Source organism: Molothrus ater, chromosome 7 (genome assembly GCF_012460135.2).
Source record: "Molothrus ater isolate BHLD 08-10-18 breed brown headed cowbird chromosome 7, BPBGC_Mater_1.1, whole genome shotgun sequence".
Lineage (NCBI taxonomy): Eukaryota > Metazoa > Chordata > Aves > Passeriformes > Icteridae > Molothrus > Molothrus ater.
Window position 1 is genome coordinate 16,812,437 of NC_050484.2, and position 14,853 is coordinate 16,827,289.

The 14,853-nt window shown below is 40.4% G+C and overlaps 1 protein-coding gene across 2 annotated transcripts; it reads left to right on the plus strand.

Moving 5' to 3' along the window:
• Positions 1 to 10,101: 10,101 nt before the first annotated feature.
• ATP5MC3 (ATP synthase membrane subunit c locus 3) lies at positions 10,102 to 13,336 on the plus strand. Of its 2 annotated transcripts, XM_036386958.1 has the most exons (5): positions 10,102 to 10,166; positions 10,248 to 10,325; positions 11,314 to 11,391; positions 11,742 to 11,935; positions 13,098 to 13,336. In XM_036386958.1, exons 2-5 carry the CDS (start codon positions 10,287 to 10,289, stop codon positions 13,210 to 13,212), a joined length of 426 nt encoding a protein of 141 aa, XP_036242851.1. In that variant the 5' UTR covers positions 10,102 to 10,166; positions 10,248 to 10,286; the 3' UTR covers positions 13,213 to 13,336. The 2 variants fall into 2 exon arrangements, with proteins under 2 accessions (XP_036242851.1, XP_036242852.1); XM_036386959.2 differs by lacking the exon at positions 10,102 to 10,166 and having other exon boundaries at positions 10,182 to 10,325.
• Positions 13,337 to 14,853: the final 1,517 nt, after the last annotated feature.

A 14,853-nucleotide genomic window follows, 5' to 3' on the forward strand; every position in this document is an offset into this window, starting at 1 on the left:
AAGATACAAGGATTTCTATTTTCTCAGGCTTCTGCTAGGGAGGAGAATGCACTTCTGCTAAGTCTCATCTTTCTGGGATGTGTAAGTGGGTGTGATTCCTGCAGTGTGCGTAGGAGTTATCATGCGAGCTTTAATCTAGAAGCTGGCCTGTGCAGGCTGTGATGACACATCCATTTTCAGCATCACAGATGTTAGATACAAAAGAAGTCTAATTTGAATCGAGAGATCTGGGTTCTGTTAGTGACTCTGCCATATATTTCCTGTATTGCTCTAGGCAAGGCATTCAGAGCCTGATCCAGTCTCCATTTAATTCCACAGCACCCCTTTGTCTGGCAGTACTCTGAGCTGGATTGGACTCCTAGCTTATCACTTTCCCAGACTGTCCATATTCCTCAGGGGTATAATCTTACCTGCTCACTCCCTAGGTGTCTGATATAGTTTAAACCATTTGCCTCTGAAATGATTTGCTACTTAGGCATAGCATGAATATGCAATTGAATTAAATTCTCAATTCAGCAAAAGCCTAAACCTCTAATAAGCTTCAATCAAGTAAACACATACTGGAGAATTTCAGGTTCTGTGTCATTAGGTGTCTATACATACTCTTTAAAATTCAAGAAGGTAAATTATTTCATTGGAACTACTTAGGGGCCTAAGATGAAGCATACGTCGAAGTACCTTGCTCAAGGCCCTATCATCTATCATTAGCCATAGACATGTACTTAAAGTTAAGCATATCCTTAAGTGTATTGCTCAATTCCTCCCTAAAAGCATAAAACTGATATGCTTTCTAGCACAGAAAATACCTTTGAGACTAGAAAATACTAAAAGTAATCTACCTTTGATTATATGAAATGTCACAAATTATTAGTTTAATCTTTTTAATAAATCTAAAGAAGTAAAGAAAATTTAAGGTCATGTAGCCCATACTAATTTCCAGGAATCTTGGTTACACTATAACCCTTCACTTTTACGTAACTCTGAAATCACAATATGGATGTGTATTTTGAAGTAATTGTGTTGGTGGTCCCTTCGTGCTTTCTGAACATCTAACAGTTAGCTAAGCAAACACACATGACTGATTAAAAGAAGAAAGGGAACTATTTTTACAGGGACCATTAAACTTTAACTGCCATCTGGCAGGGAATGATTAGAGAAGATCAAAATTAAGGCAGTCAACACAAATACTGTGTGGATACCTCAGGGAATTAATGTGGATAGAAGACGGTGGACTTGTGGCTCTGTTAAGAGACAGACAGAGAAGGAAGTGGTGAACACATCCTTTATGACTGTGCCCTAATGGCCACATTCACAGCAACAGAAGCAGAGAAGGAAAAAATCAAAACCACCTGGGAATAATCAGACGCTTGCTGTCATAAAGAAAGAAAGTTAAAGGATTATACAAGAGCCACACCATTCTTGTTCCCCAACAAGCCAGGAAGGAAATTTTTATTGTGGAGGTGTGTTGCAGTTGGCAGGTTATCTACTATCTTTACATAGGCATTTTAAATAGGGTCTGCAATAAATCTTTTAATTGAAAGGCTTTACAGAACACAGACCTGTGGTTGATCTAACTGAACACTGGATGTCACTATACACACTATTAGTCATTTTAGAGGCATTAAAAACACAGTCCAGCCATGAACTGGAGCAATCCAGACATGTTTTTTTAAAATCAGCTATCTTTAATTATTGTTGCTCTAGAGATAGCAGTTTCCATTAGCCAAAGCTTCCAAGCTGTCTAGACATGCACCAGTCAAAACTACTCAGCTGAGCACCCTGGCAATGCTGCTGGTAGGTGTTCCCTAACAAGTGTACCTCGTCTGACTTCATATTTTAGGGGATAGATTTGAGGTTTGTATAGAGAGATAATGGACTGGCAACATCTCAGAGCTGAGACTCTGACCAGGCAGCCTTATAACTTTGCTGTTATGGCTGGTAAGAAACAATCAAAATACAACTCACCCAAAAGTGCAACAGCCCTCCCATGAGGCAGCTCCTTGACTGACTGTGCTGGAGTAGAACCTTCTGTTCACCCCTCATGAGCTATTGGACTGGAAAACCTCTCTTCCCTCAAGAATGTGCCTTGAAGTTTTCCATTCCATGGCACTAATAATACACCTCTTCTGCCACTCTGCTGCACTTACCTGAGGGTGTTTTCTCAGGTATACAATTATTATGAGGGAGCACTTTTAGGAGACTTATCTTCCCTTATCTTATAGAAGATAAGGAAAAGAAAAACAAAGTATCTCTGAGTCCAAGTGGTATGGAAAACAAATCAGCACTCACAGCCCACAAGGTCAGCTTAGCTGCTAAAAAAGCAAAGGATGGAAGACAGGTGAGAGGACATAAAGCTTAGTTACAATTGATGAGTAATGTACTGTGAAATTAGACTTATTTTTTATTTCTTGAGCTCAATACACTATTTTGAAGTTATCAATAGCATAGGAAAAGCACATTATGTATGTTTCAAAGCCCATGAAATCTTGCCAACTGTACCCAATTTCATAAGCATACTAAACAACAAAATTATCAGAAATATACCATTACTGCTCTGAAATGTAGCCAGTAGAAATGTTTGATTATTTTAGACCTTGATTCCCAACAGAATTTTTCAATATACTCATGTGTCTACTTGTCACCCTGCATCATTGAAATTCTAGGACTCTAAAATGTTTAACTCTTCTGCACATTCTTATATTCAACATTTTTTAGTAAGAGGTAAAATACAACTAGAAACAGCCTTAGGTGGTTTTTGCTTATAAAGAGAACAAGCGACAATGCCTTTCCTGATTTACAAAAATACATTTCTATGCACATGTGAACCAAGGTCTTCTTAGTGCTATTCAGCCAAAACACTATGGGTGTCAAGGGGGTTGCAAATTTTGGTTTATTTTCCACGGATCCTGGCTGCACAATAGAATATCTAGGAGTCAGAAATTATGACTGGAAACACATAGCTGGAAATTATGTAGCCTGAGTCTTATTTTATTCCAAATAGCATTTTCTGAGATATATGCTGGGCAAAATGTTCTTTTGCTTAATTGCAAAGTTATATTTTAAAACTTGAGCATAGTTTTGAGCTGCTTAGTTGAGACTTATAAAGAGATTCTGCTCTTTCCTAAGCTATTTCTAGCCTTTATACAGTACAGTGTAATTCTGCTAACACAAGTAATCTGTTCAGGGGGCAAAACAGGAGTCAAGTGCAGCTACAATATACTAATATGATACTAATATGATATGTATAATATATCAATACAATATAATGTATCTTATACAGAGCATTATAGAGACTAGTGACTTCAATAAGCAGTATTAATGTTGTTGTATATATGTGCCATTTTACAAATGGGTGGGGGCAGAATATGCCTTACACAAAAATCTGTTGAGAACCTAGAAAGGAAAAAGCTGTGGTGCAAAAAGCAATGCTCTATCGTTCTCTTCTCAGAATATACTACAGACACAAAGCAGTGAAAAAGGCTCCTGAAAAAAGCAGCACAGCTCTGGTAAACTTCTGCAGTTCACTGTCCCAGCTTTGATGCAGTAACCTGTTAAGAACACTCAGAGTATGTAACAGCCTATGGCTCAGTCCTGTGAACAAGGTGCAGAGCATTCATTCTCCACATGCAAAATTCCAAGCACTGAGCCAAACTGTAAGAGAAATAGAGTAAACATTTGTTGATTTTTTTTAATAATACCCACAAGCATCTACAGATGTGATCCCATGTAATGAAGCATGTGGCCTTAAGCTGGAATTATTTGCAAACAGCAGGATCTCCTGGCAAAAGAGATGGCACTTGCTGTGTTATGAAAGCTGTCCCTCTAAAACCATGTTTGGTTAGCACCTATGCCCTGTTGAAATTGGCATAGATAATTCTGAGTGGGAACAATGCCAGCACGACAGATGGGAATGAATACAGGCATGCCAGGGAACCAGGAGGTTCATTGAGTCTGAGTATTAGGGACAGAGCTCTTTCCAAGAATTTAGAAGTGGCAGGCTGTCCAGAGTTTCTCTACTTTAGGTACAAAATGTGAGAATATATGATCTCTTTTGTAACTATGAGCAAAATCAATTACAGTCATTTAAAAATAGATCATCTGAGCCATGCAAAGCATGACAGAATTAGAGCAGCTTTTTCTCTGGGTTCAGACTGGCACCAGGTCCTAGAGGGCAGAACCTGTGCACTGGAGTCAAAAGGATTCCACAGGTTTTCTGCTAAGTGCTTCAGAGTGAAAAGCTTTCAGATGATAATGAATATTGTTCACTTGTACACTGCCTTTCAGGCTGTGAGCTCAAAGCAATTTGCAGGGATATAAGAATCTAAACTCATAGCTGGCAGGTGTGTCATTTACAATTAAGCAGATGAATCTTGCATGTATTAATGGGCTTTGGTCCCATCTCCCCTCCAGCCAGGGATCGTCAACTGGATGTAGAGCCTCTGCGAAGAAGGTGGAGGAAGGCAAAGTCCTTCTGCCACAGTCCTGTGTGCCCTGCTTTTGCTCTCTATGTGACAGAAATAGCCATAACAGATCAGTTATCCAAAACACTAATTTAGTCTCCAAACAAGATTTACTAATTCCTGTAGGGTTTTTTTGAGCACTAAGCAGCTGCATTTCCTATTTCTCTTTTCAGATTATGAATGGCCAAAATGTATTACCCAAAAAGACTTGTCCAGGATCATTTATATAATTCTGGGAAACAGGAAAAACAAGAAATCTAAGAAAAAATGCTTAGGTATTTTTGTTTAAAAGCTAAGAATCTGGTGTTGCAATTTTCCCTGCACAAAAAGCCTGTATTTCCAGAAGAGCCCACTAGGAAAACATTCTTTCATTTTAGATTCCTTCAACTTCAGCTATAAAAATTTATGGATACTTTTGACAAAAAATAGCTCTAATTTGGGCAAAGTCTTGGCTGTCTGAACTGTGTATTATAAGAAAGGTGTTAAAATCAGATTGCCAGTGTTGTGCTCTAACCAGTGCAGCCAATACTGTCAGCTTACAGCTGAAGTTTGTTTTCTCTTCAAAAGGTGTTTAGTACTGTTAGCAGCATAAAAAGCATTGCTGAATTTATTTTTATTCAATCCAATGATATTTTGTAACCTAGAAACCCACATGTGTATTATTCAGTGATTATTCAGATTGACCATTTCAGGTATGGGCTGCTTTTGCAACACAGCCTTGAGGAATATCTAGAGACATCTGAGTAAGAAAACTTAGATATAGTTTAGTTAAAGGAGTTTATGTTCTAAAGTAATGTTCTAAAATACATGAAGAGGTATATTCATTCTAAATGTTCTGAATCCTCTGTGCATTTATAAAAATTACTTGGATTAAACATCAGTGGATTTCTTTATTACTTTTCCTCAAAAATCAATTTCCAAAAAATATTAGGCAGATGCATAATAATAATTTTTAAACACATGAGAGTTCACCCTGAATGTTGCAATCCTGACACACACAGTGTAATAGATGTGAAGCATAAAGTGAAACTATTTGTGAACCTGACATTTCCTTCCACTTTAAGTTATATTGCAAGGGTTAATGGTTGGACTCAATAATCTCTGAGGGCTTTTCCAACTTTAAAAATTCTATGATTGTATGCAATATAAATAAAAGTTGCATTAAAATAGGGAATCATAATTTTATAGAAAAAACTATCATTTTTGCTGACATATAAAATTAATTTTAAAAGTACAGGATTGTCTTCCACCTTGTGACATTCTGGGTTTTACAAAAGGCTGGGTGTAATTTTTAATATTTATACTGTTGTACAGCATTGTAAAAGTAACCAGTAGAAGCTGAATGCTGGACAATAGGGCTTGTTATCCCGAGGGAAAATAGCTCTACCAGTCTTTTCTGGCTAGGTGTCTTGGAGCCTTTAGGTCACTTGCCACCAGAATCCAACAGCCAGAATGAAGATGAGTTTTCCTCTTTTCCATGCTGAATTTCTGCTGAAGCAGAATGTTTTTCCTCTTGACAACATCCCATTTGGACATATATAGCTGTGGTGTAGCAGACCCTACTTGTATAATCATTGTGATATTTAAAGCAGATCTTAAAGACCCAAAAATTACATTACGAGGATTATAATGATTTCCCATTCAAATTGCATGAATGTTCTCAACGGTATTAGCACACATTTCAAATCTTGCCAAGTATGAACATGGTACAATGTTTGTGGCTAACGTCATCCATTTCTAGGACTCAGGTGTTAAAATAATCAATGGAATGTTGAGCAGAATGCTCTACAGCCTAAATTAGCTCTTCTTTGTTAATTGCCTCCTGCTCTTCACTGAAAAAAAGCCATTGAGACTATAAAAAAACAAATTTTAGGAAAAAAAATGCTTGGGTAAGTACTCTTGGGGACAAAGATCACTGAAGAGACAGTTTCTCCCTTTTCCTTGTAAGGAAGTTTAGAATTTAGAGAAAAAACTTTATCATCTGCATTCCCATGAAGAACCTCTTATGATCCAGCCAACTCTGCAATTAAAACATTACTTATATCAAAATTGGCCAACTACTAAAAAACAGTAAGGTAAACAGATATTAAGAGAGTGGTACCAAGAGAATTTCTACTTAATGCAGAGCCATCTAATAATGGCTTTGTTCCTTCTTCCCAGAGCAAAAATGGTTTAAATACTCTGGAGTGTATTAATTCTGCTCTATACATATTTTCTTTCCACAAGCCATTGCTCCAGTTCTATGAGTCCTGAATAGGAAGATTCAAGCTGTGAGTGAAAGAAGTAGAACTGAAACATGGCCCAGGCTGTGAAAAACACTGAAAACCCCTGACTTTGTAAATCAATATCAATCAATGCCCTGCAAAGTACATCATAAATCTGGATGTTCAAGAGAGCTAACCCTGAGGTAATACACCTTAAGTTTTAAAATATTTCACAACATTAGGATAATCTCAGGAGGCTTTTGATCCAATTTCATCCTTTGGGGGTGTTCCAACAATTAAAAGTTATTGGAATATATTGGTTTTCCAGATACATCTCCTCTTCTAAACAGATTTTAAAAAAAGACGAGTGTGAGTGTGTGACATGTTTTGAGTTAATAATCCTCTGCTGGGAGATAAAATTTAACCTGAAGGAATAGGTTTCGATCTAGCAGCAGAACATTTTATTTAGGCTTTGGACAATGGGATTTCTCTTAACTAGCCAAGATTTCTCCTTCAGCAAATATAGAACATTCAGATATAGACATTCATGTTTTATAAGCTATTAATAATAAATGTTGAATTCTGGCAGACCCTCCAGTGCAAAGCACTCAGGACATGCTCATTTATTTAGCATTGCACAGGATTGTACTTGCTCAACTGAACCAGTATGCAGCTACCATTATTTGCCTGTACCTGGAGGAAAACTAGCCCATATCTATCAGGCAAGCATTCCAGTTTATGGGTACTGTTCCCATCTGACTTATTACCTGCTTTCTGGACAGATATAAGGCTTGATAGCACTCTAAGAAGTCACCAGAAAAATGCCATTTGTATGCAACATCCATTCTGCTGATACTCATGTGTAGTAGTATTCAGAGCCTGATATGTGTAGATACCAATTCATTTCAGGGTTATAAAGTGAAAGTCCATGTCACTGCAGGACTGATACATGGATACATCAGTGAACCAAATGAGCTGCTTGGCAGTGAGGTGAAACAGATGTTTCTTTTCTTAAAATAAGGACAAAAAGACTGGGAGAAGCCTTGTGGTTCCAGGAGAGGTTTTTTAGAAAGCTTGGAAAATTTGGGATGTCCTTTTCTCTTTCCTTTCTGGGAAAGGAGAAGGCCATACTGGTGGAACCACAGCTAGTGGTCACTTGCTGTTCTTAATGCCCTGACACAAACCTATCTCAGCAGCAGGGAATTGTAAGGCCACAGGAGTTGTGGGAGAGGACTGGCTCTCCAGGCACCATGTACTGCTCAATCATCTGCACTCTGTCTTCCTTGCCAGGGGCAAAATGGGGAGAATATCTCCTCTGGCATCCTTGGCTACTGCCCGTGTGCATAACTGGTCCTGACAGGGAGAGACAATTGGAAAACTGGGAACCTGCTCAAAAAGATTTTCAGAAATGTGGTGAGCAACTAGAAATTACACTGTCTTTAGTGCACTGATGCCCTTCCTTGGGGACCTACCAGCAGGTCAGCCATAGGATAGGAAACTGTGTGAGATTAACAAGTGTTTCTTTATTAAGATCTTCTTGAATTAAACTCAGCCTGGCCCCCAGAGACCAGCTTTTCAAAATCCTCCTGAAAGGAACAGCTGAGTCACGTTCACAATACAATATCAGATGTTATGCCTTAAAAGCAACAATAAACCAGTGTTTAATAGTGGTTTTGACACAGCTCACAACAAATGGCTTGTGAATGCATCTTTTAAAAAACATTCTGGGGTGGGAATTGTGACAGAAGAGAACACTTCTTTTGTGAAAGAAGAGGGTTTCTGTTTTATGCGGTTTTGAGTCCGTGTGACTTTGTGCTGTGTGTACACAGGAGTGTAATTTTCACTTTCTTTTCCATTCATGAGCGTTGGGGGAAGATTTGTTTCATGCCTGGAGGTCCAGACCTCCAGTTTGCCAGTGAGAAAGCACGTCTCTAACTGCTGTGCTTCCTTCTGTGAGGAAGTGAATTTCTTTGTTGCAGACACCCTGCTGGCTGCTGCACTTCCTAAGGTGAAGTACCCGTCTTCAGAAATGGGGTGCTCTGAATGTCACTGTGCAGCAGCATGTCACATCTGAGTCATTCCAACACTGCAGCATTTGCCTTTGCTTTATGGTTTTGTTTGTGGTGATGGAAATATTTATTCCCACAATAGCATACGAATTGAATCTTTTTTGAATTAATGAATGAATGAATTCATGAATGAATAGTTCTGCCTAACCATTAAAGGGTTTTGCCATTGATATTTATTTCTTAGTGTTTGTCTATGGAAGAACCGTGTGGCAGACACGTCGGATCTGTCCATACACCTCAGTTTCCAAAAAATGTGTGTAAGCTGTGACAAGGAAAAAAACTAAAAAACCAAAACCACTGGCTTATAACCTCTTTTGCTGACCTTTTTACAGACTGACTTTTTACTGCTGTTACTAAGACTCTGGATGCACACTGGAACCAAACCAAGCTTGCTGCTGTATTGAGGAAGGGAGCAGAAGGCCAGGAAATTCAAATTGTGCTGTTGCCTCTCACCTTTGGACCTACAACTGACTTCTCTCCCCTTTACCTACAGATCAGAAGACTCTGTGTTGTAGGTTATAAAAGTAACATTATGGTTAACACTGGTATGCAGCAGCTGAAGGCACCTTGATCATGTTTGTTGGGAGGTGTTCAGGTTGCTGATAGGGAACATGTCTCAGCTTTGTTGCACCTGTGGATTAACCAGTGACAGCAACATCAATTGTCCTGTAAGTTTGCAGGAGTCCAGCACCCATCCTGAGACTGTTCCCATCCCTAAATACACACACAGCCCCTTACTTGGTCCATTGGAGACAGCTTGCAGCACACAATTTTAGAATTTATTTTTATGGCGCAGATTGTATCCAGCGAAAATTGTACAACTTAGATAAATGTTTCCCAGTGTTTCAGTCACAACGTCAAATTTTCAGCATCTTTACTAGTTGGCACTAATACCACTTACAATTGCAAATTACTATTAAAATAACAATCTCGTTTTCAAATGAAAAACATCAAAGCACATGTAAGTGATTAAAGTGGGAATCTCAGGAACACATGCTCAGCTCAGTGAAGATAATCCTATTTCGGTTAATCTTGATTAACAAGGATTCTTTCGCTGCTTGGGTGTGAACCTGCTCATCGTGCAGAAATGACTAATTGAACAGCAGGGGCTCCTTGCACACAACGGGTGTCCTCGGACGCGCCCCCTTTCCCTGCCGTGACCCGAGCGCCGGGGAGGGGGCGCGACGACAACCCTGCGCCGGGGACACCGACACTGACACCACCCTCACGGCCGAACCGCCCCCAAGCGCGGCGGGCGCACTGCGGCTGCGCGGGGAAGCGGCGCGCGCGCCCCACGCCCCCCGCCGCCGCCAATGGCGCCGCCACAAAGTGACCTTGGCCGCGCTCCGCCCCTTCCGCCGCCCGGCCCCGCCGCGCCTGCGCACAGCCGGCCCAGCCCTCCCGCCCGTCGGCCCGAGCGCGGCACCGCAGCGGTGAGAGCCGCGCCACTCCCGCCATCCGCGCCCATCGCCGCCCCCGCCCGCCGCACCCTCACCCTCTCCCTCTCTCCGCAGAGACGCCGGATCCTGAGCCCCGGGACGCCGCCAGCTAAGATGTTCGCCTGCGCCAAGCTCGCCACCTCGCCCTCCCTGGTGAGTGGGGGTGCGCGGGGGGCGCCTGCGCTTCGTCACCGGCCCCGTCCGTGTCGGCGGCGGGGTCGGTGCCGGCCGCGGGGCGATCGCGGGTCGAGCGGGCCTCCGAGCCCCGCGGCAGCGCCCTGGGACGGGCCCGTACCGAGCGCTGCCCGCCCGAGCGCGAAGGAGGGGGGGCGGGGGTCGGGCAGACTGCGGCAGGGCCGCGTTCTCCTTCCTGCCTCCTTGGCGCGGCCGGGGCCCGCTGCCAAGGTGAGGGGGGGCCTTCGCACACGAGCGGCCAAGGAGGGGGAGGTCAGCGCCGCCAGCAGATCCTGGGCCTACTGCGCTCCGTGCCTCGCTGTAGGTCAAACTCCAGCCTGTTGCTTGTCCTGGGCAAGGCCGGAATTCTTTGCCCTTGTGGAGATAAAAGACTGTTCTGCATGAAAATGCCCTCTCTGGCCTGCAGAAGATCTCATCTTGCATGGTCCAGGCCCAGGTTTCTCTTGCAGGAAGAGCTTTGTGCAAGAGCCGATATGACCTTAGGCTGCTGGGAGCCCAAGGACACATGCAGGCCGCTTGTGAAAAACGATTCATTCATTTGTACCTCGCTAAATTTGAAAGTCTAGGTTACATCTGTGCATTTAACAACTTCGAAAATCATTTTGATGGCTTTTATTTGTTCATTTCAAAATGTGTTTCACTGCTTCGTGGTCGGTCGGGATTTTTTGTTGCCGTTTTGCTCCATTTTCTGTCATCATAATGCATGTATATGTTCACTGAATGGTGTGGCTATTTACTATACATCTTCTGAAAACAGCGCTGTCAGATTGCATGGCAGTGCTTGCTTCCATATCGTTTATTGTGTATGCAGCTGTTCAGAGATTGCTGTCTTTCAAGGAAGACAAATGGCTTAGTAACTAATAGTCTTACTGTCTTACAAACTATTGTATGGAACAGCTGTGATTAAATGTTTCATTTTTTTATAGTTTTTTTCCTCCTCTTACAGATCCGTGCTGGATCAAGAGTCTTGTACAGACCAATTTCGGCATCTGTGTTGTCTAGGCCAGAGGTCAAGAATGGAGAGGTACCTTATAAACAAAATTCTGTATCTTCCTAAATTACCTGGTGAGCCTAAATGTCCTCAACCTAGAGTTCACTTGTACTAACTCAATTCCTATAGTGTGAAACTTGCTTTAAGTCAAACACCTAATAATACTTGTTGCTGTCTTGCTCTTTCCCCTGAGAAGTCTTTCACATTTAAAGTTGATACTTTCAGGTCGAACAGGTAACATTCTGAAGTTTATGACTTAACAGTCTCATCACTCTGAAGAATAAGTAGACATTGCATCTAATACAACTTTTTAAACTGCATAATAACACTATCACATGGTCTTTTGTCTGAATATAATGTTTTTTCATGTTTTGTTTTCTTAGGGCAAGTCAACAGTTATCGGGGCCCAAAATACTGTCTCCCAGCTAGCACTTAGGGAATTCCAGACTAGTGCTATCAGCAGGGACATTGACACTGCTGCCAAATTCATTGGTGCTGGTGCAGCCACAGTAGGTGTGGCTGGTTCTGGTGCTGGAATTGGAACAGTCTTCGGTAGTCTAATCATTGGTTATGCCAGGTAATCAATCTCTCTTTAAAAACTATTTAATTGTATGCAGATGTATCTTGAGACAGCTGAACTGTAGAAAAGATAATGGCACTGTAATAAATTCTGTTAATGATTACTGTTACTGATACACATGGCTGAAGAGAATCTTATGAAACTGTACCATATTCATCAGGATGGCTCTGTTGTTAAATTCAGAACTTTGTACACTCTTCCTGGAGGAGAGCCATGAAAGAAATTGCATCATTAGACTTGGTTGGTCTTTTGGTCACTGAAGTCCAGTGTTTGAGCATTCAGTTCCAGAACTGAAATAAAAATCCAGCCTGTATCTTTCCCCATGTCCTTAGGAAAAGTCCTAAATAGTCTTCATAGTCAAAATCATTGTTTAGGAATGGATGTTTTCTAACACATTCAGCTTTGCATCTCAGAATATTCAGTTATTTTAGCAAATGAGTTATCATTCCTTCTAGAAATCTGAAGAGGGCAAGGGTGAGGATTTTATAGTAGGGATGAACTTTCAGGTAATTTTACAACATTTATGTTATAGCAGTAGTTCATGTGACATTATGGAAGCGCAGAACTGATACAGGCATAAAAGAGGTTTCATGTTCTTCACAACTTTTTAATTTTTTCATTTAAGTCTTAACTTCTTAATAAAGATTTTTAAGCCTTTTGGAAGACAAGAAGGCAATCTTTCCACTTGAAAAAACAAGTGTTTTCGGTACAAAATTAATATATCAAGTTTTGAACTTGGCATGAACATGTCAATAAGCGGTTGTAGAACATTGCTTCAGAGTTTTATATTGGAGATTTCTCTCATTTCTTGAAGGCATATTGCATTTTTGCAACAAACTGCTTCAACTTTTTTTTTTCCTATTCTTAAGTGGTTTCACTTCCTGTATTTGCCTTGAGAGCTGATTAAAACATGATACACACTAAATTCCTTGGGAGTACGGTTCTTATGTCACAGATGTGAAATAAATTTCTACATTAGACCTGAGTCTAGTCTTAATTGCCAACTAATTTGTCTTCAGTGCAATCCTTGCAAAAAATTGCTTGGATTTAGTGAATTTTCCCATTTCAGAATCTGTAGCAAGGAACTGTGAGGTTAAACTGCATGAAAAACATCTTAATTGTAAGGATAAAAAGGACTTACACCTTCTCTTTCTTTTAGAAATCCTTCTCTGAAGCAGCAGCTGTTCTCATATGCTATCCTGGGATTCGCCCTGTCTGAAGCTATGGGTCTCTTCTGTCTGATGGTTGCTTTCTTGATCCTATTTGCCATGTGAATGGAGATCTGCCTGTAATATTGGCATTGGAATGTAACTGCATTTTATGGGACTCCCAAAATGTTGGTGTCATGGAAATTAATGCTATTTCCAAAGTCATTTCATTAAAGATAACAACTGTCAACTTGTTGCCTTCATTTTTGTCTTTCTCACTAGGGTATATGGAAGACGACATTTTGTAATTCAGTCTCCACGGATTGCTCCTGATAATGACATTGCATAGCACTCTTCCAGTCCAACGTTTTATTTATTATAATCAATGTGGTATATATGTAAAAGACCAAAGGATGCAGAGATTAAGTGTGCAAGGCTGTAGTGTTGGCCTTGTTCCTTCACTTGTGTTTTTGTTTTTTTCTTAAGCTAGCTGACATGCACATTCTGGCACCTCTTGATAGAAGGAGCCAAACAGAAATCCATGAAGGTGATAGGACACTTCATATCAGTTTTCAAGTACACCAGATATTTTGATTACCGTGGTAGGTTTTCCACTTGGATCTGAACAGTGTCCCCATTGAGCTAAATAAGCAACCACTTTAGTATGGTCCAAGGCATTTAAGTTGTGATTCATGGACATTATATTTTAATTCGTTACTGCATTTTTGGCATCACCTAATTTGAAGAGAGAGCTTCCAGCTTTCCAATTTTGTAGTCAGCCTTGCATTATCTCACACATTCTTTGAAGAGCATTAAAATTAAAGCATTTTGGTTTAAAACAATAGCTGCAGTATCTACCTTTGCTTCCCTTGTAGCAGTCTAAATGGATTTATGGTGTCATCCATACTTGGAGGAAAGCACTGTGTGCTACTATACTTACCTGGTGGGGGGCTTGATAGCATCTCAAACCTTATCCAGAACACTAAATATTCTGGTCATATAACAAAAAAAACTGAACTTAGTAAGAATGTAAGCCAAGCTTGTTAAATGTTTTGTTATCTTGCTCCTAAGTAATTACTGAATTAAATATAGGAATTTTTATTGGAGGAAATGGAGAAATGATTAATAGCTCAGAGAAGTGTAAGATGTGGGTAAGATTCTGTTTTAATCTGAATTAAAAAGTACCAAGTGGGTGTTCAAAGAGATATGGTTTAGTGGACTTTAGTCCTGTTTGGTTTATGGTGGACTTTGCAGTGTTAACAGCTGGACTTAATGATCTTCAAGGTCTAAAACACCTTTCCTTAAAGGTGTTTCACAACCTAAATGATTGTAGAATTGTAGAAAAATTTAGAACCTAGCACAAGAAACAACTTCCCCCACATGTTCTTAGTAGAAAACAGTATTCTCTAATTCAGAGAATGTTCTTTTATATATGTGAATTTCAGAAGAGTAGAATATGAAGCAAATAAGTATCTTCAGAACAATATTAGTGTCTTACATGAGTAGATCAGGAAGTGGAGTTTTGAGGAGTGAGAGGGGATAGGAGGTGAAAGCACATTGCAGGTATCTTCCATGTGGTCTATGCTCATGCAGTGCTGATTTTAGGGACCTGCTATTACCCATTCTTGGAAGCCACTGATTTGCAAAGCTGACAGTGCATTTGTCCTGGCTGAAAGATATTCTAGACTCTAAATTTCATCTTTGTATTGCTGTCGTGGTAGGTGGTGAACTTTTTTCTTTCAGTACAGCAGGGATCTCTAGAGTCAT

What these genes read in the sequence shown, in the direction of transcription:
- ATP5MC3 (XM_036386958.1), top strand. Translation starts at nt 10,287, where the DNA reads ATGTTCGCCTGCGCCAAGCTCGCCACCTCGCCCTCCCTG. An exon ending in CAGAGGTCAAGAATGGAGAG is followed by an intron (nt 11,392 to 11,741) that starts GTACCTTATAAA and finishes TTGTTTTCTTAG; the next exon opens with GGCAAGTCAACAGTTATCGG. An exon ending in CTAATCATTGGTTATGCCAG is followed by an intron (nt 11,936 to 13,097) that starts GTAATCAATCTC and finishes TCTTTCTTTTAG; the next exon opens with AAATCCTTCTCTGAAGCAGC.